The sequence below is a fragment of the Erpetoichthys calabaricus genome, chromosome 14 (genome assembly GCF_900747795.2).
Source record: "Erpetoichthys calabaricus chromosome 14, fErpCal1.3, whole genome shotgun sequence".
Lineage (NCBI taxonomy): Eukaryota > Metazoa > Chordata > Cladistia > Polypteriformes > Polypteridae > Erpetoichthys > Erpetoichthys calabaricus.
In genome coordinates, this window is record NC_041407.2 from 99,257,668 (window position 1) to 99,282,661 (window position 24,994).

At 45.8% G+C, this 24,994-nt stretch overlaps 1 protein-coding gene across 1 annotated transcript; it reads left to right on the forward strand.

Moving 5' to 3' along the window:
- Positions 1 to 2,614: 2,614 nt before the first annotated feature.
- Positions 2,615 to 24,213, forward strand: cdc6 (cell division cycle 6 homolog (S. cerevisiae)). The gene is made up of 12 exons (XM_028819428.2): positions 2,615 to 3,045; positions 6,526 to 6,681; positions 9,362 to 10,048; positions 10,123 to 10,322; positions 12,728 to 12,900; positions 17,211 to 17,317; positions 17,400 to 17,539; positions 17,664 to 17,764; positions 18,720 to 18,781; positions 19,257 to 19,465; positions 19,663 to 19,803; positions 23,646 to 24,213. The coding sequence occupies exons 2-12, from the start codon at positions 6,531 to 6,533 to the stop codon at positions 23,733 to 23,735; spliced, it is 2,061 nt and encodes a 686-aa protein (XP_028675261.1). The 5' UTR covers positions 2,615 to 3,045; positions 6,526 to 6,530; the 3' UTR covers positions 23,736 to 24,213.
- The last annotated feature ends 781 nt before the right edge of the window (positions 24,214 to 24,994 follow it).

A 24,994-nucleotide genomic window follows, 5' to 3' on the forward strand; every position in this document is an offset into this window, starting at 1 on the left:
AAGTCTCGTCTCGCAGGACACGAGTTCTTGATATTTTTTTAGTTTATAATTTAAAAAAGGAATAAGAATCTGAAAATCTAATAACATCTCATTACAGTTCAATACATTCTAAAAAGAATGATACCAAACATCTATATGTAGGTTTTAAAATAAGCCTGATTTAAAGCGTGACATTAAAAATGTTGCACTTTTAGGCTTAGGATTTTATATATTCATCCATCGATTATCCAGCCTGCTATATCCGAACACAGGGTCACGGGGGTCTGCTGGAGCCAATCCCAGCCAACACAGGGCACAAGGCAGGAAACAATCCTGGGCAGGACGCCAGCCCACCGCAGTGATTTTATATATAGAGAGCAGATATACATGGCAATACCATTAGTGCTAACATACAGTATCTGTACACATACACCCAGTGCCCCCCCCATAATGTTTGGGACAAAGACCCCTTTTTCCTTGATCCCCCCCAAGCCCCCCCCGCTCCACAGTTTAAAATACCAAATCAAACCATTGACCGCTTGTGATTAAAGTGCTCATTGGAGGCTTGCAGACATTTTGCTCACACAACACTTTTTTCTACATGCCCCCCCCCCCCCCCATTTCGGGGGCACACAGCAATGGCAGGTCTGTTAAACACACTGTCCTATCGTTTGCCTGCAGTGACTGCTTGAAGTCTGCAATTCATAGACGTCACCGGCTGCAGCCATCTTCGGATCCTGCTTCTTTTTTTTTGGGGGGGGGGGGAGGCTTGTCCCCTCGTGTTTTCTCTTCAGCATATGGAAGGCTTGCTCAATTGAATTCAAATTGGGTGACTGGCTTGGCCATTCAAGAATTTTCCATTTTTGAGCTTTGATAAACTCCTGTGTGGCCTCAACAACACGTTTGGATCATCATCTTGTCGAACGAGGTGCCGCCCAGTGAGTTTGGAGGTTTGTCCTGGGACTCGAGCAGATCAGATGTTTCTACACCCCTTAGAATTCATCATGCCACTTCTACCAGCAGTTCCATCATCAATAAAGAAAAGTGTGCCAGGACCTGTGGCGGCTATACGTGCCCACTCCATAACGCCCCCAGCACCATGTTTAGCAGATGAGATGGTCTGCTTTGGCTCTCGGGCAGTTCCTGTTGGTCCCCACACTTTGCACTTGCCATCACTCTGATGCAGGTTCATCTTTGTCTTGTCTTTCCCTAAGACCTTTTCCCAGAAGTCCTTTTTCACAAACTGGAATCTGGCCATGCCCTGCGGTGGGCTGGCACCCTGCCCAGGGTTTGTTTCCTGCCTTGCGCCCTGGGATTGGCTCCAGCAGACCCCCGTGACCATGTAAATAGGATATAGCGGGTTGGATAATGGATGGATGGATGGAATCTGGCCATCCTGTGTTTGTGGTTTGCATCTTGCAGTGTTACATTAGAGGGTCAGCTCAGGTTGGACAGTTGGCAGACAAAGTCAGAGAGGCGAGATGGCGTTGGTTTAGAGAGATGAAGGGTATTCTGAGAGAAGGGTGCTAAGGATAGAGCTGCCAGCCAAGAGGAGAAGAGGAAGACCTAAGAGAAGGTTTATGGATGTGGTGATAGAGCAAGATGACGAGGACAGGAAGATATGGAACAAGATGATCTGCTGTGGCGACCCCTAACGGGAGCAGCCGAAAGAAGAAGAAGAAGGAGTGTGGCCTCTCTGTGACTGATAGTCGTCTCTGACACACACACACGTCTGCCCCCTGAAGACTGTGTCCGATCTGACGCAGGTGCCTGGCCGGTCTGTGGGCTCCAACTCCGCCTGTGCCCTGACACTCTTGTCACTCCAGTCCACGCACCCTCCCTTCCCTTTATTTCCCATTCCCACTTCTGCATACCGACTGTCAGGGTTTCCGTCCTCATGCACCAGTTGCCACGACTTGCCCCACCATTCTGACAACCTCCCAGATACCCAAGAACTAGCAAGTGACGAAAGAGCTGTGGAGATTCTGCACCTGCTGGTGTTAACGTTAAGGTAGTGAAGGGGTGCACTGGGCAGCTCACTGGGTAATTTTTCAGCAAATCTTCAGAGTCTGATCCCACAAAGGGTCCCAGCTGTGTGGAAAACGACATGCAATGTTCCAGAACCTAGGACAGTGCAGCCAGAGGTCTTCAGTGGCTCTGAATTCACACATTATGAAGACCTTGGAAAGGCTAATGTTTGCTCACTTGCAGCCCCTGGTCAGAACAGCACTGGACCTCTTGCAGTTTGTGAATTTCCCATTGGGATTAATAAAGTATCTATCTATCTATCTATCTATCTATCTATCTATCTATCTATCTATCTATCAGGACCACAGAGGGGTGGTCGACGCTGTCCTCTATCTACTGGACAGAGCCTAATCTATATCTATTATATTGTGCCTTCCATATCTATCTATCTATTCCTCCAATTCCAAAAGGACGTCGTCTCGCACCCTGAATGCTGCGCTGGAAGAAGTTTGTGACTTAGCCAGTAGACCTACAGATGAAGCCACCTCTGGTGAGACGATTAGGCGACACTACTTAAAGAACGCTATCTCCTTATGTTTAACTTCACCCTTAAAATGCCCAAGCCTGTCCGCCGCTCTCGTAGCCCCCCTCTACGCACACTCCTATCAGATTCGACAGACACGGCACCCGCCATTCTTTTCGGAAGAGACTGTTAACCAGTCAACCCTCGTCTTGTAAGCACGTGCTCACAGAGCAGCAAATCACAGCACTCCGCTGCCCCCCACTCCAATTCCTGTTACAGCAACTGTGCTTTGCCAGCAGTTTCTGCCCAATCAGATCTCGAGTTCCTTATTTTGGCGGAATTTTCCTAGTCTAGATGCCGTTCTACGGGCGGGCTTTGCTCCCATTCGCAGGTATGTGCCAATGAGAACAACTAGGAGGCGTGGTTTGCTTGGCGGGAGTTCCTAGTTTCTAAACAGTTGGCGCTAACTCTGAGCTTGCGGAGGAGAAGGTCGCTGCATGCTGGAGGAAGTCCTTATAATATTAAAAAGTTAAAGTGGTTTTTATTTTTGCGCAACATCCAAGACAAGAAAAAAGGTGAGTGTTGTTATCTGCATGCACTTCTAATCCCAGCAGGGCTGTAGCCCCGAGTGTCTTGTTTACGTTTCTAAATGCAGAATGGGGTTAATTATTTGGAAACCTGTGCTCCGTGAATGGTACTGTATAACAATTAATTGAAAAATGAAGCACCGTTCACGCTGCCAGCAGTGCACGTCACATAAGACGAGCTTCAGGTATACGAAGTTTGATTTCATTATGCTGTTACAGTTACTGGAACAAAAGGCAAGTATTTGACTGGCAGGACGACCAAGCTTTCTATTTTTTTTTCCCAAAGCGTCGTGTTCATATTTAGACCTGCATTGTGAAAAAGACATGTCGGCGGGTATTTTGTTTTAATAAAATCATGAAGCATTACCGGTAATAGTATTAGCAGGTTGATATTTACCCGCAGACATTCCGCGCATGTTTGTTCTTTAGGCCTCCATTCTTTGGGGGGTGAGGGGGGGGTTCTTCCGCGCCACCAAACGGACACCTTCGTACCCGCACTAAACAATTAACCAGGCGGCTGGTGGGTGCTGTCTCGAGGACCGGGGGCGAAAATAAAAACACTCCCGTGAAGGCAGGCTGAACATGGACACGAACACAAAGCCGGGGCGGGAGGGGGTCGCATCAGGTCTCCGATCGATCGATCGATATATCTTCTTATACAGCGCGTTATCGCAAAGCACACTTGGAAGCTTGAATTAGGGTGATAACCCCCAACCCCCCCAATGCGTGCAAAACGTGTGTACGAAACCCCCACGGATGACTTCGAGCACTGGAGTAAGATGGCAGCACTCCCTGCTGGGCCACCATTTCGTTCATCGTTTTTAAACTTGTTTCACACCGGATGGGGTTTGGGTGTTTGGCCTCCACTCCAGGAATGATTTTCATTCACATTCTCTTATTGCTTAGAAAATGATTTTCCTTGCCAAGGCTGTTACTGCGGTCCGTCTGTCTTACTGCCTCAAAATCACGAAGCTGCATGTTCGATGTGCACGGGTGACCCCGAGGGTGACCCCCAGTTTCTAAAGGACTCCACTTGGTTTCGTGTTTGGAGTGCAGACACAGAGCGCTACAAGTACAGCTGATAATTAATTACGAAGTGCAGAATTAGTGGATATGAAGATCAATAGCAGCAATGCCTGTGCTCCATCACTTGCACAATATTCTTGTAAAGTGCCTCTTATTGGCTATAGAGAGGCTTATTGGCACTATATAGGTTTTTTATTATATATATATATATATATATATAAATAACACACACACACAAGGGGCAAGCCCCCCAGTGCCTTTGGCACCCAACCCCCAGTTGCAGCCAGAATATTAGTAAAATCTGTAAATGTACAAAAGAAAATTATTTATTGGAGTCCAAATCACGAAAGTCTATAAATATGTAAAAGAAAAATTATTTAACTGAGTGAAAATCATGAAATGAGAATAAAATATTTACTCATACCAGTTGGAGTATTCCTGTTAAACTGAGGTCCACTATGCTAGATGAGTATTCATAAGACACTAAATAAACGATCCATTCATTTTACCTAACAAAAACCACAACTTTCTTGATATTTCAGTTTATAATTTAAAAATGGAATAAGAATCTGAAAATCTAACAACATCGCATTAAAGTTTGGCATCATTCTTTTCAGAATTTATCGAACATATACGAGGGGGGACCCAAAAATAACCGGAAATATTTTTAAAACGTGTTTAATTTAATTTTCTGTACAAACTACAATTAGTCTCCTTCAAAGTACTCTCCATTGGCGGAAATACACTTATCTAACCGTTTGTTCCATTGTTCGAAACATTTTTTAAATTCGTCTGAAGTAATGCCCATTAATGCTCTGGTCGTTTCTTGTTTTACCTCTTCGACGTCAGCAAAACGCCTTCCTTTCAAGTCTTTTTTTCCATCCGAGGGAACAAAAAGAAATCACACGGAGCTAAATCCGGTGAGTAGGGTGCGTGGTTCGGGGTTGTCATACTGTTTTAATAACAATAGTTTCTGCAACACTTTTTTCAAGAAGAAAACAAAATTTCACTGCTGCGCGTTGCTCACGATAATCGGCCATCGTAAAAAAAAAAAACGACACTTGCGCAAAACTACTTTTACAAAAAAATTCACTGAACACAAGCACAACCTTCCAGACTGATGGCACTTGGCAGACTGACTTGTGAGGAGTGTAACTAGATCGCCCTAACGGCCCAACCACATACTACAAGTACCAACCTAACAACAACAAAATTCCGGTTATTTTTGGGTCCCCCCTCGTATATGTAGGTTTGAAAATAAGCCCAATTTAAAGTGTGACAATAAACGTCACATAAAATCATTGCACTTTTAGGCTTAGGATTTTAGATAAGTTAGATGGATATATATCTATCTGCGGTGGGTTGGCACCCTGCCCGGGATTGGTTCCTGCCTTGTGCCCTGTGTTGGCTGGGATTGGCTCCAGCAGACCCCCATGACCCTGTAGTTAGGGTATAGCAGGTTGGAAAATGGATGGGTGGATATAGATAGAGATAGATATAGTTATATATATATCTATTAATGATATATGTATATATATATATATATATATATATATATATAGTTATAATAAATAAATTATTGATGTTTGTGTCCTCCGTCATTTATCACAAAGCGCTAATCGTTTTCAAAGCAGCGTCCGCCATAATGCACGTGCCTGCCCCAGACGGGATGCCAGGAGACGCTAATGCAGCGTGTGAATTGATCATTTATGACGCTTTATGTAGTGTGTTTCTAGCTACTTTAGGTGCCTTACGTAGACGATAGGGAGCCCCTTCAGCCACCATCAGATTTGCCAGTCTGCCCATCCCTCGCCACTTAAGATGGGGGTCCAATTGAGCAAAGGCAGAACAGGCAGGGAAGTGAACTTGAATCCTAGTCGTGTGAGCCTGCCATGCAAACCACCGTGATGCCATCCAGACACTTTCATACTCCACATATTGAACGACTGGTTTAGAAATCAACACCGGAGTGTTTTAATGTCACTGCTGTGCAGGGTTTTTAATTTCGTTTGCCTCCTTTTGTGGCAAAGTAACTCGCGGTGTTCATAAAGTGCCCTCAATATTTAAACCCTCCCTGGCGGTCCACAGGACTATGAGGTGCGCAGAAGAAGATGTCAGGTACTTTAGAAGTTGGTGAGTTGCATGTGCTGTAGTGCCATTCATAGTGCTCTCTAAAGTGGTACCCACTGCCATCTCCTGTTTGCCGAATGCTGGCACACCTGGCCGATTTTACGATGGCAGCGAGTGCCACACAGTGTAAACAAGAGCGGTTTGTTTGCCCGCTCCCTCCTTGGCACCTTGTCGTTGCAGTTGTCTCTTTACCTTCTGGCCGACTTGAAGATGGGCAGACGCTTTAGCGGCTTTGTCTTCTGGATTTTGACAGTTTTATCCTCTTGTGGGTGTTTCTCCTTCTCAAGTACCCCTTCTCTTTTGTGTCTCCAGCAGTCATGAGGAGGAGCACCAGGGTCCGCTCGCAGAGTACCATCGACTATCCCAAGAAGAAACAGGGCGGCTGCACCCCAAAGACGGACAAGCCTACGGTGGCAGAGTGCGAGAGGAAGACCACGGCGCTCCCACTGAGCCCCCGGAAAAGAGTGGGTGAGTTGCAGCAGGAGCCTTGGTCTTGGTGACAGTGTGCCCTGTGAAAGGCACTATATGGGCCTGGGGGTGGGGGGGGGGGGTGAACTGTGTGTTCTATTTTTTTTTTTTTATTACAATTTCAATTGGTGCTGCAAACGAACTGTGATACACAGCGCAATGAGAGAAGTCGCAAAATCAACCGGAATGTTCAAGAAAATTATAGAATTAAAAACCGGATCTAAATCCGTTAAGTAGTTCTCTCATGAAAAGCGAACATACAGACAGACATTAGATTTTATTTATTTATTTATTATATATACCAGTAATGCCGCACTGCACACATTTGACTTGACCTTCCTAGTTTTCCTCCTCTTCCTCTGTACGTTTGCCACTCGTTTGCTCAGAGGTTGATGCGTTTGTTTCTTCCTCAGCAGCTCCTTCTTTTCTCCACTCTAGTGTCCCGCTTCTTCTCTTCTTTCGTCGCCATCTTTTTCGCGTTAAAACTGATTAATCAGTGTTTGTGTTGCAATTACTTCAACACACATTTTCTTTCATTTTTCACTTAAGCTGGCAGTTAAATCTTCAATCTTCCTCAAGAATGATTTTAGGATATGAAGAGGTAGGGCAAGTGACGGCAAAGGTGGTAGGGAATGAGAATGGCGCCCGTATGCAAGTGCTGCACGGCCACCCTGCTGCCGAGAGTTGATTCTACAATAAAATAAAAAGGGGAATAAACTTGGAGGTCAACCATCACCCCGATGGCGGATAGTAGACGTCACGTAGTATATGTGCACCAAATTTCAGGTCAATAAGTCAAACGGTTTGCGAGCGACAGGTGATTTAAAATCCTGGACAGACAAACAGACAGCGACGGTAGAGTATCACATAATAAGAAGAAGATGATGATGGAGATGGCAGCCGCCCCAGCACTGCCCCCTGCTGGCCACCACTCCGTTCCTGACACCGTCACTCTCTGTGTCCTGTGCCTGAGCCAGTTCTGCACACCACACCCTGAACTCCCACCCTCTTGACGTGGCACCTTATCAAATGCGCTTTCGTGCACTAAGGGTTTTGAATTTTGTGTTTGTTGACAGATGTCAGCCATTTTAATGTCTCTGTTTAGCGCAAATGCCCAGGAGTGTGAGCAGAACAGGCCGCTCCTCACACACACACACACGCGGAGGTCTTTCCTAGTGAGAAGTGAGGTGTATGTAAGTGCAGAAAAAACGGAAAAGTGTGTGGAGGCGCCATCAGTGGCTGTGGTTGAGCGTGAGCAGACTGCGCCAAACACACACACACACACACAGGTGTTTTGTTTGTTAGCTGCATGTGGTCTTTAGGACATAAAAACAACCTGAAGACTCCCTAGCAGGTCTTGATACATGAGGGCCAACACTGTAAATATGGACTCTTTGAACAAACATAATAATAATAATAATTCTTTACATTTATATAGCGCTTTTCTTAGTACTCAAAGCGCTATCACACACAGGGAGGAACTGGGAAGTGAACCCACAGTCTCCTTACTGCAAAGCAGCAGCACTACCACTGCGCCACCTGTGAGAACATCACAATCTTTGTCAATAAAAGCCTTTGAAACTTATGAAATGCTTGTAATTCTACTTCAGTACACCAGAGAAACATCTCTCTATTATAACGAAGACAATCTTGGAAGGAGGAGACGAGACTTTCTCAGAGAGACACCATCACGTCCCGCGAGAAGAGACTTTGTGCCAAGAGATTTAACCTCCCGGGGCCGGAAGTAAAAGACAAAGAGTAGATGACAAAGTAGAACGTCGTAAAGAATTCAAAAACGTTGGCGCGATACACATGCAGAGCAGGTTAGAGATAATGGAAGTACGAAAATTTGAAAGTCTCAAAAAAAATGACGGTAAAGATCGCATTAGCGCAAACAAACGGAAATAATTACTCGGTGAAATAACAGAACAGCGAAAAGAGATCGAATGTATTGTTCGGATTTAAACTTCAAGTCAGAGACTTGTAGATCGTCTAATTCGTGTTGCCATCAGGGAGAAGCAGTGAAGAGGCGTATCTGTGAGAATTAAAAGATTTGTTGTTTGGTGAAAGTGAAATCCAGAGACGTGAAGTGGCCGGGGGGGATGCAGAGCCCCCCCTAGTCTGACGAGAAGCTCTAAACACACTGAAGCAGCAGCACTTGGGTCATTCTCGGAAGTTTTGGCCGCGACTGTCCACTCCGAGGTAAACTAAGGAGTGCAGAAGGTCGGTTTATTAGCAACTTCAACCACTGGGGTTTAACTGGCATCCTTGTAGTGGTCTGTGGTGGTCCAGAATCGTGCTGACTAAGCCAAGTGCGCCATTGTATTTACAATCCAAGGTCAAACAATCAATCCAGTAAAATTAATATTGTCAACTGTGACCCTTTGGGGTTGATCTGGGGGTCACAGTTGCCAATATTTGTTTTTTTCTGTGGTTGGTCCTTGTTGGGCACCGTCCATTGTATTTAATAAGGCTGCAGTCCGTGATGCCGCGCTGTATTACAGTCCAAGGGGTTCATTTGAGGTCCTTGTAGGGCGCAGTTCCGGAGACTTGCTGATTGTTTTGTTTAGGACCCCTTTGTTTGTGGTGTCACCTGTCAAAATATGTGGTGGGCTTTGAGGTGGCAGAGAGTTTTGTCTTTATTTATTTATTTGTTTATTTTTCTCCCCCTTGTTTTTAGGTGATGACAATGCATGCAACCTTCCCCCCACAATGCTGGGCTCCCCGCCGAAACAAAGCCGAAAGGAGAACTCTCTGCTGGCAACCCCTTTGTCTCCCAGGAGGCCTTGCAAGCACCTACTGGGAGAGAATGAGCCCCCCGCGTTCATCCTGTCCCCTAAGAAGATGGTGGCTGGGGCGCTTTCTCCCTCAAGAGTGCCGTCCAGATTGCAGTCTCCACCGCGGGCCCAGGTTGAGGCCCTCTCCCCAATTCGGGGTCCTCCCCAGCTGGCCTCTCCGTGGCGTGAACGGTCTGCTGGAGTCCAAGCTGGGGACAGGGTCCCAGTGCTGCTGTCACCGCGGCGCAATCTGTCTGGGCTTCTCTGCACCCTCCCCGGCCCCTCAGAGACGGAGTCTGCTCGGCGTGTTCTGGCTACGCCGCTCTCCCCTACACGATTGGCACCCAAGTCTGATCTGACTAAGGCCCCCTCCCTGGGCCTGAGCCCCCTCAAGAAAGGCTCTCCAAAGCAGGCCCTGCCGGGTGTGTTGTCTCCAAAGCGAGGTGTCCAGGAGAAGCTCGGGTCTCCTAATCGCTCGCCCTTGTCATCGGTGTCCCCCTACCGCCAGCAGCAGGAGACCCCAAGCCGCTCCCCACGTGTTTTGGAGAAGGACAGGAAGGCCCCCGTGATCCAGCTCTTTAAACAGGAAGGTAAGAGTCTCGCTACATGGGTGGGTCGGGGTGGCGACTGCTGGATTTTTCTAACCCTTGTGCCATTTTCGTAGGGTCTTGTTACCAGATGACCAAGCAGGCGCTGAACACGGCTCTCCCAGAGCGCATCCTGTCTCGCGAGAAAGAAACCGAAGCGATCCGCACCTTCCTTACGAAGCACGTTGGCAAGAAGCGGACTGCCAGCCTGTACATCTCCGGCGCCCCAGGGACGGGCAAGACGGCGTGCCTCAGCCGCATACTTCACGACTTCAAGGTGAGCCCTTCTGTCACGCCAGAACCGGGGGGGTCTTTTAGCTGACCTGGGGCCTCATGTATAACGCCGTGCGTAGAACTCACACTATAACATGGCGTAAGCACAAAAGCGGGATTGTGCGTACGCACAGAAAAATCCAGATGCAGGAATCTGTACACACGCATACTTTCACGTTCTTCTACTACATAAATCCCGACTTGCGTGAAAAGTAACGCACGTGCACGCGCCTTCTGTCCCGCCCCAACTCCTCCCAGAATTACGCCTCTTTGAATATGCAAATCAATATAAATAACCTTCTGTGAAAAGACAATGGGAAAAGCACGGGAGAAAATATAAGAATTTCAGCGAATACCAAGTGGAGGCAAATGAAAAACGTACTACTTGTTGGTTTAAACAGTGGTATAATCAACAAAAGGAAGCTGATCGAGTGACAGTGTGTCGGAGAAACTCGAAGGCTCAACTTCACAAAGTCGCACAGTGCCCGAAATAAAAAAGAAATCACATATCAAAGTCGCCGTGAAAAAGCGAGTCGTAGCCCACCGTCTGAGTGTCATATGAAAGCTTATTAGGGTACAGACAAAAAAAAGGCACACAGTGGGGGAAAAAAACACGAAATGTTAACTTTAATCTCGAAATTTCCACTTTAATCACGTAGTTTATTTTGCCATTAAAGTAGAACATCATAAACTTCATCTTAAAATCGTTTAATTTACTAGTTTCTCAAATCCCATTGTAACTAAAGTGGCATGTTAAATGCTTTGTTCTGTATTTGATCTTCTATGTGCTCTATGTGTATGAATCACTACCTGCTTTTTAAACGGGCTTTCTCTTTCTCCGACAGGACACATACTCCATTACATTCTTGATATTACAGCTCTCTGAATAATTAAAATACTGAGATGTATACGTGATATCTTTTTCATGATGATAGGAATGAAAGCATGTTATTAAACATTTGAACACGGTGGCGCAGTGCTTGTTCATGTCTCACGCAAGAGGCTTGCTGCGCCATGCGCAACCTTCAATGAAATAATTTATCACAGCAGTACTGTCTCTTTCAAACGTACTAACCTCCAATTCCTGTCCTTTTCTTTCTCCAAAAACTCAATCGCCACACAATAAGCTATGTAATAGACCTGAAGCCATCTGTAAGCTTAGAACTTCGATTCTTCAAAACTTTTAAGGAACATTGAAATATCTTAGTAGTACGTGTTTAATTATTATATCCGTCTATCTTTCCAGTGTTGCGTCAGCACCAGCAAGAATACAGCGCAAGGTAGGAACAATTACTGAACTAGCTAGCGCTGCGGCACCGTGTCCTCACATGTTTAATTATTAACAATACAGATTATTTAAATGAAGTTAAAGTTTTATCTGTATAATATAATCAACATGTTTTGCTGCATTTCGTCTTAGAAATGAATACCGTCATCACATGTAAATACGCGCTTTATAAAGTGGCGCAGGTTGTGCAATATTATAACTGTAGTGCAAGTTTACAGTGGGGTAATTGTACTTATAAGTCCAAACATTTCTACAGGGACCACTTGATGGACTGATTTAGTGCGTTTAGAGTTCTTGGGATTAAACTGTTTCTAAACCGCGAAGTCCGTACAGGGACTAAAGCGTTTGCTGTGGCTCAGGCAGCGTCTGCTTCATGCTGTATACCGATAATTCTCTTTCCGATCAGCTGCTGCTGTGATTCCCCACTCAGATACAGTGATATAAATACTCCGAGTGGTGCAGTGAGAGTAATGTGGAAAAAGATGATCTGCTGTGGCAACCCTTAACGGGAGCAGCTGAAAGAAGATGCAGTAAGAGTTACAACGCTAAAGCAGTTATGGTATTTGGAATACTATGGCTATTCCCTGGACCATTATTTTGCTACAGGTTAATTACAATCAGATGCATTACACTAATAAACAATATGCAGTTAATTTCAGTGTATTTATAAAGCCGCGCCAGGAATGTGGATTTAAGAATGAAAGGGTAACCACACAGGAACAGTAGCACTGCTTTGACGCTGGGTGCCGCCAGTCTGCAAAACCGGGCGGATAAATTGCGTACGCAAAGGAATGAGTTACCGTGGAAATGTGCGTGGCTTTATGCCAAGTTTAGGTTTTATATATCGCGATTTGAGCGTGGAAATGTTCGTACGCAACATTTCTGTGCGTACGCACCGTTTATACATGAGGCTCCTGGTGTGTGAGGTCTGACCTGGCGGTCGATCTTCTTCATCACAAGACCTCCGTTGCCTTTTCTGTGCTTGTGTGTTCCTTGTGCACGTCTGCTCATCCATGTGCCCAGTTGTTACTTTGGGGGGCACATCCAGCTGTGCGCTGGCCCTTCATGGAGAGAAGACAAGCAAGGATGGTCCTGACACTCTCTTGTGTTTATTTTGGTAGGATGAGCTAAACGGTGTCCAGTGCATCTTTGTCAACTGCATGTCCCTGAGGAGCTCCCAGGCTGTATTCCCACTGGTGGCGGAAAAGCTCGCCGTCACGGTGAAAAGTCGCCCCGCTGGGAAGGACATCGGGAAGAAGCTGGAGAAATTAGTGACCAGTCCAGGAGCCCCAGTGTGAGTACTTCACCTTCATCATCATCATCATCATGAATTACATTTCTATAGCTCTGTTCTCACAACAACATTTATTTCTATAGCACATTTTCATACAAACAATGAGCTCGAAGCCCATGACATGATAAGACAAAATAAATAAGAATTAAAATTGGGCGTTACTATCCATCCATCCATCCATTTTCTAACCCGCTGAATCCGAACATAGGGTCACGGGGGTCTGCTGGAGCCAATCTCAGCCAACACAGGGCACAAGGCAGGAACCAATCCCGGGCAGGGTGCCAACCCACTGCAGGACACACACAAACACACACTAGGGCCAATATAGAATCGCCAATCCACTTAACCAACTTGTCTTTGGACTGTGGGAGGAAACCCATGCAGACACGGGGAGAACATGCAAACTCCACACAGGGAGGACCCGGGAAGCGAACCTCAGGTCTCCTAACTGCGAGGCAGCAGCGCTACCCACTGCGCCACCGTGCCTCCCTTAGGCGTTACTAATTAACATAAAATAAAAGTAAGGTCCGATGACCAGGGAGGACAGAAAACAGAAAAACTCCAGATGGCTGGAGGAAAAAAAAAATAAAATCTGCAGGGGTTCTGAAGACACGAGACCACCCGGCCCCCCTAACATCGGTGATCTCAATCAGTCCTCATGGTGTTCAGGCTTCACGTGGAAGGATTAGATGATGATGATGATGACGGTCATGTGGACTTCTGGCCTTTAATCCATCAAGGTAAGGACATCACGGCGCTGTGATCAGGCGGTGGGGGCGCAGATCAGCACCACAGAAAAACGGAAAAACAGCAGCAGAGAAAGTAGGGGTTTGTACGGAGTGCGGAGCCACCATGAATGATAATTAAATGAATATGCAGAGCATCAGGGGGTTACACTAAAATGAAGCTATAAGAGAGCCATGTTAAAGTAATGAGTTTCTTAAAGTGCTCCACCATATTAGCCTGGCGAATTTCGATCAGTCAGCTATTCCAGATTTTAGGTGCAGAACAGCAGAAGGCCGCCTGCCTCGGCACTTCTTTAAAGTTTAGCTCTTGGAATTCTAAGCAGACCCTCATTTGAAGATCATCAGCCTACGATTTGGAGTGTCAGGTGAAAGGCATTCTGGGATACAAGATGGAGCAGGTTATTGAAGGCTTTGTAAACCATAAGCAATATTTTAATGTCAATTCTAAATGGCACTGGTAACCAGTGTAGTGACGCTAAGACTGGTGTGATGTGCTCACTACTCAAACACTTAAGGGAAGGGGGGCACTTCAGCCACCACCAGTGTGTAACACCCACCATTATTGCACCAGTACACTCACCACATATTAGCTGTTAGGTGGTGAAGGAGAGAGAGAGAGTGCCAATCACGATGGGGTGATTTTGGGCAGGATGACCAGGCCGTGATGAGCAATTTTGCCTGGAGTTCGGCATACCCTCTACTCTTTACAAGGTGTGCCCAGGGAACTTACGACTCACCTAAATGACAGCACCATTTGTACAGCGTAGTGCCGCTGTACTGGGGCATTGGGATCCACACAGACAACAAGGTAAGCGCCCCCTGCTGGTCTCGCCACCCCCTATTCCAGCACCCACCCAAGCTTTTCCTCGATGGTCTCCCATCCAAAGTCCTGGCCGAGCCTGAACACGCTTAGCTTCACAGTCTGGACGCTGTGCTACCCCTCTAAGCCGGGTGGAAATCTAAGTCACTTCGGCATTAACGTTTGCAGTGCACCATCTATTGAAATCTGTTTTGTAATGCGTGGAGTAATAAAGATGTGCAGTGTTTGTCATTCCAACAGATGGCACGTCACAAACATGTTGTTGCAATAAACTGCGTTATCACAAATGTGTGTGGTGAGCCACCTGTTGGAACGACAAACTGACCATGGCTTCCCCCCCCCCCCACTTTATCCAAAAGTGTCTTGTAAGTCACAAATATCAATAAGAGTCCTTTCCAACACACAACACCTCCCCAGAAAGTCAATCCTGCTATTGTGCGACAGGTTTCATTTTTGTCGGAGGTTGTAGAGATGGGCTCTGTGCGTGAGAGCGGACAACCATTGAGCGTATGGAAAAATTGCGAGGCTCATCGGTCTGACGCTGCATGTGTTGTGTGCCACGATGGTGGGGGGATGGGAACAGGGCTGAAATTAAAGCAGAACTCCCTGCAACTGTAAACCCCCTTCACACGGGAACTGACCCCACTAGACAGGACACTATTGGCTGGCATTAATAGTGGCCAGCGTGTGGTACTTTATAAATGTGCCGGAAAGTTCTCACGCTCTCACGTAATGTGACCTACCCAGCGATTTCTAGCCATGTAAACTAACACGGTCAGGCGAGAAGATCAGCAATTGAAGTCGTCAAGTCTGACGTCCCCATCCAACTGGTGGTCCCGCAATGTGACATTGGCTTGAATTGCTGCAAGTTACGGAGTTTGCAACGCAACTAATAGTAATTGAAACTCCTATATAGTGCCTTTGTATGGTCTCCAGTTTGTCAGAAATGAGCTTCAAAAATGGTTCTGTGTTCTCCGCAGTTCATATGCAGAGTTTGGTTTACGGTTTGTCCACTAGAGGGCAGTAATGCGTTTTTGTAAATCCCAGGTTGCGTAAAACCTTTTCATCTTGGATTCTTCAGTGTGTGTTACTGTCTTCAGAGAAAAGTAGCTTTTAAAATTTTATAAAATAACTAGCTGATTACCCAGTGGCTTCGCTCACTGAGTGCAAGGGAAAAAGTAAAATGTAGTCTATAAGTTATTAAACAGTAAAACATTAACATTTAAGAAATAAAGATATATTCAGCAATACTGGAGTGGTTTCAGGTAAACTAAATTTTAAAGGCGCTATAACACAACAGGTAATTAGTACTAACAGCAGCTAAAATGTATTTGGATCGTCTCTCGTTAGTAGATCCTTTGTGAAAGGTGCTACACGACTGCTGTGGTATAGAAATTACATTTTCTATGTGATCGTCCAAATTTCTGCCTGACAACCTTGCACTATGTGCCTGTGATTTAAGAGAAAAATAATTCTGATAAATGTGGACACTGCCCTTCCGTGCTTAACGGGCAGAAGGTCCAAACAATTCCCAAGTCCAACACTTTACATGAAGAGGTCGGTACATCTTCTTAGATGTAAACACTCCATCTTCTTAAAATAATTCATCACAAAAGCAACCCTGAATGTTGCGGGGTTTTAGTGACCCGAACTCACCTTAAGGGGGACAGTAAGTAGTCATGCTGGGCAATTTACAAACAGAGTCCTATTTCGAAGGCACCAATTACACTCATTCGCAAAATTTCCACTCTCCCAGGAGCCGACGGGGCACTTGAAGTGGGCGCTGCCCGAAACTGTGAAGCTCTCGACCCGGCGGAGCAGCCCGACATTCCGTGCCTCCCAGCGTCCACTTTGTTCTCACGACCCTCGCCGCTGACGGCGGTCTCGTCTTCACATTGCTTACAGCTCGGCGCAGTTAAAAAGTAGGAAGACTCTTCTACTATCAAGTACTGCCAACTAAAAAAAAAAAAAGTTACGTGGACGAATAAATAGAACTTCTCTGTCAGAACGCGCCTGGCAGCGGACGGGTCAGCACTGTAGTCCAGAAAGGAGAGCTGGGAGAGGGCGACGCGGGGTGTACTTCTATGGGATAGATCGGCATGTTTGTGTTTACTTCTTTTTAATATCAGTAAAATAACTCGCACAAATAACAATTCGTAAAGACGATATAAAGATGGCGTCCACAAATGAAGTGATTAGTTTCTGTATTATAATATGTTCTGTGGTCATATGTAATTTCCGTTTCAAATACGAAAAGAATTTTTTTTATATATATATATATATATATATACAGTAGATGTAAAAAAAATACTCGCTCATATTCATTTTGATTTGGCAGCATTGCTGCTTCCAGTGGGCGGCACGGTGGCGCAGTGGGTAGCGCTGCTGCCTCACAATAAAGAGACCTGAGGTTTGCTTCCCGGGTCCTCCCTGCGTGGAGTTTGCATGTTCTCTCCGTGTCTGCGTGGGTTTCCTCCCACAGTCCAAAGACATGCAGGTTAGGTGCATTGGCGATTCTAAATTGTCTCTAGTGTGTGTGCGCCCTGGGGTGGGCTGGCACCCTGCCCAGGGTTTGTTTCCTGCCTTGCGCCCTGTGCTGGCTGGGGTTGGCTCCAGCAGACCCCCATGACCCTGTGTTAGGATATAGAGGGTTGGATAATGACTGACTGGCCGACCATTACTGCTTCCAGTGAGGGCTCCTCATCCACCATTTGGTTGCTGACCTCTGCTTTCCGTTCTTTCAGCCTCCTCGTCCTGGACGAGATGGATCAGCTCGACAGCAAAGGCCAGGATGTCCTCTACACCATCTTTGAGTGGCCATGGCTAGAAAACTCGCGCCTCTGTCTTATCGGTGAGTGACGCGTGCCCTGTCCAGATTTGACGTCCTCTCGTCATGCCAGCCTTAAATGACTCGTTTTTCTGCCCCCTTGCAGGGATTGCCAATGCCCTGGATCTGACGGACCGCATCCTCCCTCGTTTGCAAGCCCGACCCGGGTGCAAGCCACAGCTGCTCAACTTTGCTCCATACACCCGGCAGCAGTTGGCAGAGATTGTCCAGGACCGGCTGACGCAGGTGAGACTCTCGTCCACGTTCCCTGTCTTACTCCCATAAAACTATGCGAATGGGAAGGAATCCCCTTCTTTACATGACCCCCTTGACCCTTGCAAACCTGTCTGTTCCTCTTTCTGGCGCTCAGGTATCTGGGGAGCAGGTGCTTGATGCCATGGCCATACAGTTCTGTGCCCGCAAGGTGTCTGCCGTGTCTGGAGATGCCCGGAAGGCGTTGGACATTTGCCGGTGAGTGTCACTTATCTTCACTGAGTCATTGGAGGCTCTGATTGGGGCTCTCGAGAGACTGAGTGAGGGGTCCGAGGGTCCTGATAAAAACCAGCATCCAGGCCTTCAATGACCCCTTGGGCATGGCCATCAGTGGTGTGACTGTCTGCAGAGAGTGTCACCTCATTGAGAGGTTTACTAACCTCAACAGTGACATTCATGTGACTCTTCCTATGAAGTCAGTAGATGGATTGGGAGAGCATGGGGGGGTCCTGAGGTCGCTGGAAAGGATTGGGAGAGCATGGGGGGTCCTGAGGTCGCTGGAAAGGGGGCCATGGCGCTCCCCATATCTGCACAAGGACGAAGGTCCAAGTCTTTAGAGCCCTGGTGCTCCCTGTTTGTGAGACATGGCCACTATCCAGTGACCTGAGATGAGGACTGGACTCCTTTGGTGTCTCTTCAGAGTGTCCTTGGGTCCCACTGGTTTGACTTTGTGTTGCTCACAGAGTCCCGCGTGAGTCACATGACCTGCATTGTGGGGGGGGGGGCATCAGTTACGGCACTAGGGGCCATGTGGCGCGATTACCTGAGGGTGATCCGGTTCATTGTTGAGGACCCAAGTGGCTGGACCAGGGCCAAGGGGACACCCACGTAACACCTGGCAGCAGCAGATAGAGGGTCAGTTTCGGTGGGTGGGACTGGACCGTGTGTCTGCCTTAGCCAACCAGGATCCTGAGCTGTTTAGTCATGTGGTGGGTGTGGCAACACGCTGTGCCAGTGCATGGCACCACCCCCCCCCCCCCCCAAAACCTGACCTGTCACTTTTCTTTCCCCTTCTCAATCGCACAAACAGTGTGACGGGGTGGGGGGGACATTCAGCATATCCTTTAAATGGCTGTGTTTGTCACTAATAAATAATTAGACCCTTTTTCTGCAAAGGAGATTTCTGACCACTTCTTGTTCCCCCCCTCTGTAGGAGAGCAGTGGAAATCGTGGAGTCCGATGTCCGAAGTCAGACAGTACTGAAGCCCCCAAAGAGTAAGTGCCTCACACCCAGACGTCCCTGGGCATCGTCACCTGTAAAGACCACTTTATTCTACATTTGTACCTTTTTGGGAATGATAGCTTCGCTAAGGCGCTATATGTGCTCATTTTTGGTGGGTGGTGAAGTGGCTTAGTTTTGGGTCTGGCCATCACGGGTTAGACCAGCAGGGTTTTGTTTTAGCAGTCTGGTCTTTTGGGGTGGGGGGGGGGGGGGTATTAACCATTTGCTGCACTGCTGCCTTGCCATTGACGTTAAGCACTTGCTTGGTGACCAGAATTGACCAGGCGCTTGACTTGATCACTAGACCACACTTGTTTTACCTCAGGGTTACTAACTCGAGAGGCACACTATGGAAAGGTGCTACAAAAAGTGAAGCCCCCCCTTTTCTGCTTTTTTTATTTTAATGTATGCTTGTCATTCCACGACAAAGGCACTTTATTTAAGCGAGTCTTCTGTCGTCCTCTTTAGGTGCGTCCCCAGTCAAGTCTCCAAACGTGCCAAAGAAGGTGAGCCTGCCCCACGTGTCCCGCGTGCTGTCGGAAGTGTACGGGGACCGCATGGCGGGGGGCACCAACGGTTCAGGGGCTGAGTCCTTCCCCCTCCAGCAAAAGCTGCTCATTTGCTCCATGCTGCTGCTCATGAGACGTGACAAAGTGAAGGAGGTCACCTTGGGGAAGGTACGTGACGGCCAACCTGCCACCTGCGTCTTTGGGCCTGGCAGACTTTTCTACCCTTTCCTTTTTTCTGTTTTTTATTTATTTTTATTTTTCTACCTTGATAGGACACCTCTCTCTGTTTTACGTTGTCCAAATGTTTGTATTTTATTACCTTTTTGAAAACTTACAATTTTGTGTTGGCTTTTTTGGTCTTCTAGCTTCATGAGACTTACAGCAAAGTGTGCCGGAAACAGCAGATGGTGGCTGCCGGCCAGTCGGAGTGCCTGTCCCTGTGCAGCCTCTTGGAGTCCCGAGGCATCTTTGGTCTCAAGAAAGCAAAGGAAGCCCGTCTCAATAAGGTGAGTCGGGTAGGGGGGCACTAATTACCATGTTGTACACGTCCCACTTGAGCATCCCATGCCAAGCCTATCATCATCATCGTCGTCAGCCTACCAGAGCAGCTTCTAGGTTGTTGGCCCTTCCCAGGGTCACTCGGACTTTGGTGCGTCCAATGAAATCTCTCCCTTGTTGACCCTTGTCCTGTTAGATGGGGTTAAATGTTCCAGAACTTGTTTAGAGTCGGGGTGGGGGGGGATTCATTAGAAGACCAAAAGTTGGATTTGAATGAAGCGTCCAATTTAGTTAATGGGGTTAAGGCTTGTATTTATGTGAATGGCTTAATTTGGGGTGTACACCTCTAAGCTGCAGGGGGGCAGACCCCCTCATGTCCCATGGCTGTAGGTCTTTTGTTCCAACCAAGTTTCACAAGCAGCAAATCATTCTCATTTTTTTACTTGATCTCCTTCTTGAGATGTCTGGCTTACCAATATGAGAAGTCGCGTCTCTCTTTAATTTATTGTATTGGCACTTACTATGCTGATCCAGGGCTACTGTTCAACATCATCCCCTGGGTGTACTCTCTCAAGAAGGTTTAGGATTCTATTATATAGTATTTGGACTGAATTGTCAATAGATATCTCGATTTTAATCTTTATATGTCACTGCTGGGGGGCTTGTAGACCCCAATCACCCCAGTGCTGTAAACTTGGCGCCATCCTTCTCATGAGATGTAAAGCCGAGGTGCGGACTCTCTGTGGTCATAAAGGATCCCTGGGTATCCTTTGTAGAGAGTAGGGTGTACTCTGCCCATCACAGCCTGGTCATTCTGGCCCCCCCTAATCCTCCGCATGTGTAATTGGCAGTCTCTCTCATCACTTCACCACCATACGGTTAATGTGTGATGAGCATACTGGCGCAAAAATGACTGCCGTCTCATCATCCAGGCAGGTGCTGCACGTTAGTGGTGACCAAAAAGTGCTCCTCACCCACTGAAGCTCTTGGTGTAGCAAGAAAAGTGCCATATAAATGTAAGGAATTCTTATTATTCCCTGTTAACTCTGTCAGGCGGCACGTTATTGGCTGTCAGAAAAAGGAGTGAGCTGAACCGCGCTGGCAGGTTGGTACGCAGTCATGTAGTTTAACGTGCCCACCGAGATATAGATATGTATAGGGATGGAGATAAGTAGGTATGTATAGGGATAGAGATCGATAGATATAGATATAAATGGGTATAGGTATGTATAGATATAAATAGGGATAGATATGTATAGGGATATAGGTATGTATAGATATAAATAGGTATAGATAGGTATGTATAGATATATAGGTATGTATAGATATATATAGGGATAGGTATGTATAGATATAAATGGGTATAGATAGGTATAGGTATGTATAGATTTAGATATAAATAGGTATAGATATAGGTATGTATAGATATAAATAGGGATAGATATGTATAGGGATATAGGTATGTATAGATATAAATAGGTATAGATAGAGATAGGTATGTATAGATATAGATATATAGGTATAGATATAGATATATATAGGGATAGGTATGTATAGATATAAATGGCTATAGATAGGTTATAGGTATGTATAGATTTAGATTTAAATAGGTATAGATATAGGTATGTATAGATTTAGATATAAATAGGTATAGGTATGTATAGGGATATAGGTATGTATAGATATAAATAGGGATAGGTATGTATAGATATAGATAGATATATAGGTATAGGTATGTATAGATATATATAGGGATAGGTATGTATAGATATAAATGGGTATAGATAGGTATAGAGATAGGTATAGGTATGCATAGATAGATAGGTAGATATAGGTATGTATAGATTTAGATATAAATAGGTATAGGTATGTATAGATTTAGATATAAATAGGTATAGATATAGGTATGTATAGATATGGATAGGTATAGGAAGGTATAGATATAGACATAAATGGGTATAGATAGGTATATTGATAGAGATAGGTATGTATAGATATGGATATATATATATATATATATATATATATATATATATATATATATATATATATATATATATATATATATATAGGTATAGGTAGGTATAGATATAGATATAAATGGGTATAGATAGGTATAGGGATAGAGATAGGTATAGGTATGTATAGATAGATAGGTATAGGTATGTATAGATATAGGTAGGCATAGATATAAATAGGTATAGGTATGTATAGATTTAGATATAAATAGATATAGGTATAGGTATGTATAGATATGGATAGGTATAGGAAGGTATAGATATAGACATAAATGGGTATAGATAGGTATATTGATAGAGATAGGTATAGACATAGGTATGTATAGATATGGATATATATATATAGGTATAGGTAGGTATAGATATAGATATAAATGGGTATAGATATAGGTATAGGTATGTATAGATATAGGTAGGCATAGCTATAAATAGGTATAGGTATGTATAGATGGGTAGACCTAGATAGGTATGGGTAGATTTTTTTTTGTTGTTGAAATTTTGCCGGTCCTGTGACGTGATTACCAACAGCCGTCAGCAAAGTTGAACTGATCCTGTGACCTGAAGTGGCATAACAGGACATTGGCTTAACCCTTAAACCGCCAGAACCGGCTATAGTTGTTTCCCAGTGCAATTTGCCAGCACACCAGAGCTGATCAGTCCGTGCCGTCCATTCGTTGAGCAGCCATCTCATGACCACTGGCGCCCCCTGCAGCCTCAGTCTCTGGCATTGAGCTGCTGCACTAGACTAGCCTGTGCACATCAGTGTTTACCTCTGTGTGTTTGCGTGTAGTCAGTTCAAGCGCAGTTGGCCTGGTGATTTGCTGACTCATCAATGGCGTCCGTTGTACATATCTTCAGATTGTTCCAGTAGTTTAATAGTTTTTATGGTTCGTTGGCAGTGTGTAAAATGATCAGCATTGCAGTAATTGTGATGCTCTTTGCATGAAAAATAAAATGTGTTCCACTCAAATTTCCCTTTTTCTTTGTGAATTGTGACGTTTACTTAAAAAGTGCAGCAAAAATGTATTTGCCGTCCAGGGGTGCATTAACCCCCCCCCCCCCCCCCCCAAGTATGTGGCGGTTTAAGGGTTAAGCAGACCAGTGAAGGTGGTACTGAAGTTGTCTCCTTTATCATTCAGTGTTGGTTAACATTTGGGTGGGAACGATGGAGCAAACTCTACCGAAAAGAGTTACAACAACAAAACAAAAAAAAAAATACAACAATGGCTGCTTGAGCTTCAGAGTTTGAGGAAAAAATACAAATTTCAGAATTGGAGAACAAAAGTGAGCGACAGTCTCTCCAAACTTAGGAATGATGCACTCGCCGTGAAATTGCTTGTAATGAAAACCTGCAGCCATTTAATGAGACTGAAGATGGGAAGCCTTGCACTGTAGTGGATTTTCAAGTCCCACAATGCTTTGCAAGGGAATGAGGGGGTGAACCTGACTTGGAATCTGTGGGTATTTGGTTCTCCGATGGCCTGTGATTTTTCTCGAGTTCCACCATTTTTGGTCTGCTGTGGATCTGGGCGTGTGTAGCCCCCATTTGTGTCTTAACTCGGAATGTCAAGTCCACGCTCGGTGCCGTTTCTTTCAGATCTACCCGAGTAGCGATGAGCTGAGCGCACAGGTTGGGCCATTTCATTGGATTGTCGACTTTTAAACTGACGCTATGCAGCGGCGTGACCCTTGTTAGCACTGCAGTAGGCCCGTTGTAACAATTCGGGAGATGCACGCTTATTGTAGAACACCAAGGTGGCGCCGTGCCACTCTCGTTGTGACGTCACTGTCTTATTTATTTTATTTTATTTTTTTCCTCTCCACTCCATCAGATTACACTCAAGTTAGAGGAGAGCGACATCGAGCACGCCCTCAAGGACAAAGTGCTCATGGGCAGCGTTTTGGAAAGCGGACTCCTCTGAAGCTCGTTCTGAGAGACTGTTCTGTGCCCCTCTGGGATGTTCGTTTCAAGTTGTCGTCTGGTTGTTCCTGGAGAAATGGGGTGATGGGGGGGATTCAAGTCCAGTTAGGCAGGTCTGGACATTCCAGGCCCCCCCCTTCCGACCCACCAAGAGTAGAGCAATGTGAGGTCTGCGTGAGCAGTTGGTGCTGGTTTTTATTTCTCTCTCTCCTGCCCGCCGTACAAAATCATTTGATTTCAAGACGTGATGTTGGCGAGTTTGCCGCTGCCCTTTCATGTCGGCCTTGACTGGCGTAGTGCCACCGTGTCGCAGGTTGACCAGTTTACAGATGTGGCTTTTTGGTTTTTAATTCTGTCCTGAAAGGGGGTATATTTGTGTTACCCCCTCCCCTAAACATAATCGGGTCTTTTATCAGTTTTTATTTATTTTATTTTACAGTTTTATGTGTTCTTTCTTTAATAAAGATTTTATTTTTTGATCTGCTTTGTGTCCGTTTCCCTCCCCAAACGTCGTCTTTCTCTTTTGTATGTAATATTTCTTGCCTATTTAATGATTCACGCTCCGTCAGGGCAACACCACTAACTTGCTGTTTTTTACCGTAAGGGAGCTGATTGACCATTGATTGAATGTGATTATAGCGTAGTAGGTAGGATACCGGACTTGGGGGGGAAAAATCGATACCCACTTCTGACTTGTTGGGGTGACTCGGAAAGTTGCCTGCATCTGAAAGAATTTGATCTACAAATGTGAGAAACAAACAAACGGTTCACCCCTCCGTCTGATGGGCACGGGCAGCATAGTGCAGTGAGGAAGGAAGGAAGGCTTCAGACTGGAAACCCCCAAGGAATGCAAGGTTAACCTCTGCCAGTTGTTAACAGAAATCATGCCGTAGTTCATTTTCTAGTCCAGATTAGGGTCCAAGAGAGGCTAACGACTGGTAAGTTCTGAGGTTGCGGGTTCACATCCCACTACTGCCACCACTGTGTGACCCCGAGCCCAAGTCGCTTGACCTGCTGGTGCTCCAAAAACCAAAACGACAGGGAGATTTGACCCAAGTCTTGGCTGTCCGCTTCAAGTTCATTGATTTGTTGCCCCAATCAGAGGGGGGTCAGGTTTACTTAAAAGATGCCAAACCCCCCCCCCCCCCATCTGATTGGCTGCCTTTATCCATCCCACAATTCTGACCCGTCTCCCTGCCCCTCCGCAACATGACGCTGCCACCACAATACTTCACCATAGGGGTGGTATTAGGCAGGGGG

Bases quoted from the DNA above. Each gene is read 5' to 3' on its own strand.
- cdc6 (XM_028819428.2), top strand. From the start codon at position 6,531: ATGAGGAGGAGCACCAGGGTCCGCTCGCAGAGTACCATCGACTATCCC. The intron at 12,901-17,210 runs GTGAGTACTTCA...CCGTTCTTTCAG, and splicing joins ACCAGTCCAGGAGCCCCAGT to CCTCCTCGTCCTGGACGAGA. The intron at 17,765-18,719 runs GTGAGTGTCACT...CCCCCTCTGTAG, and splicing joins AAGGCGTTGGACATTTGCCG to GAGAGCAGTGGAAATCGTGG.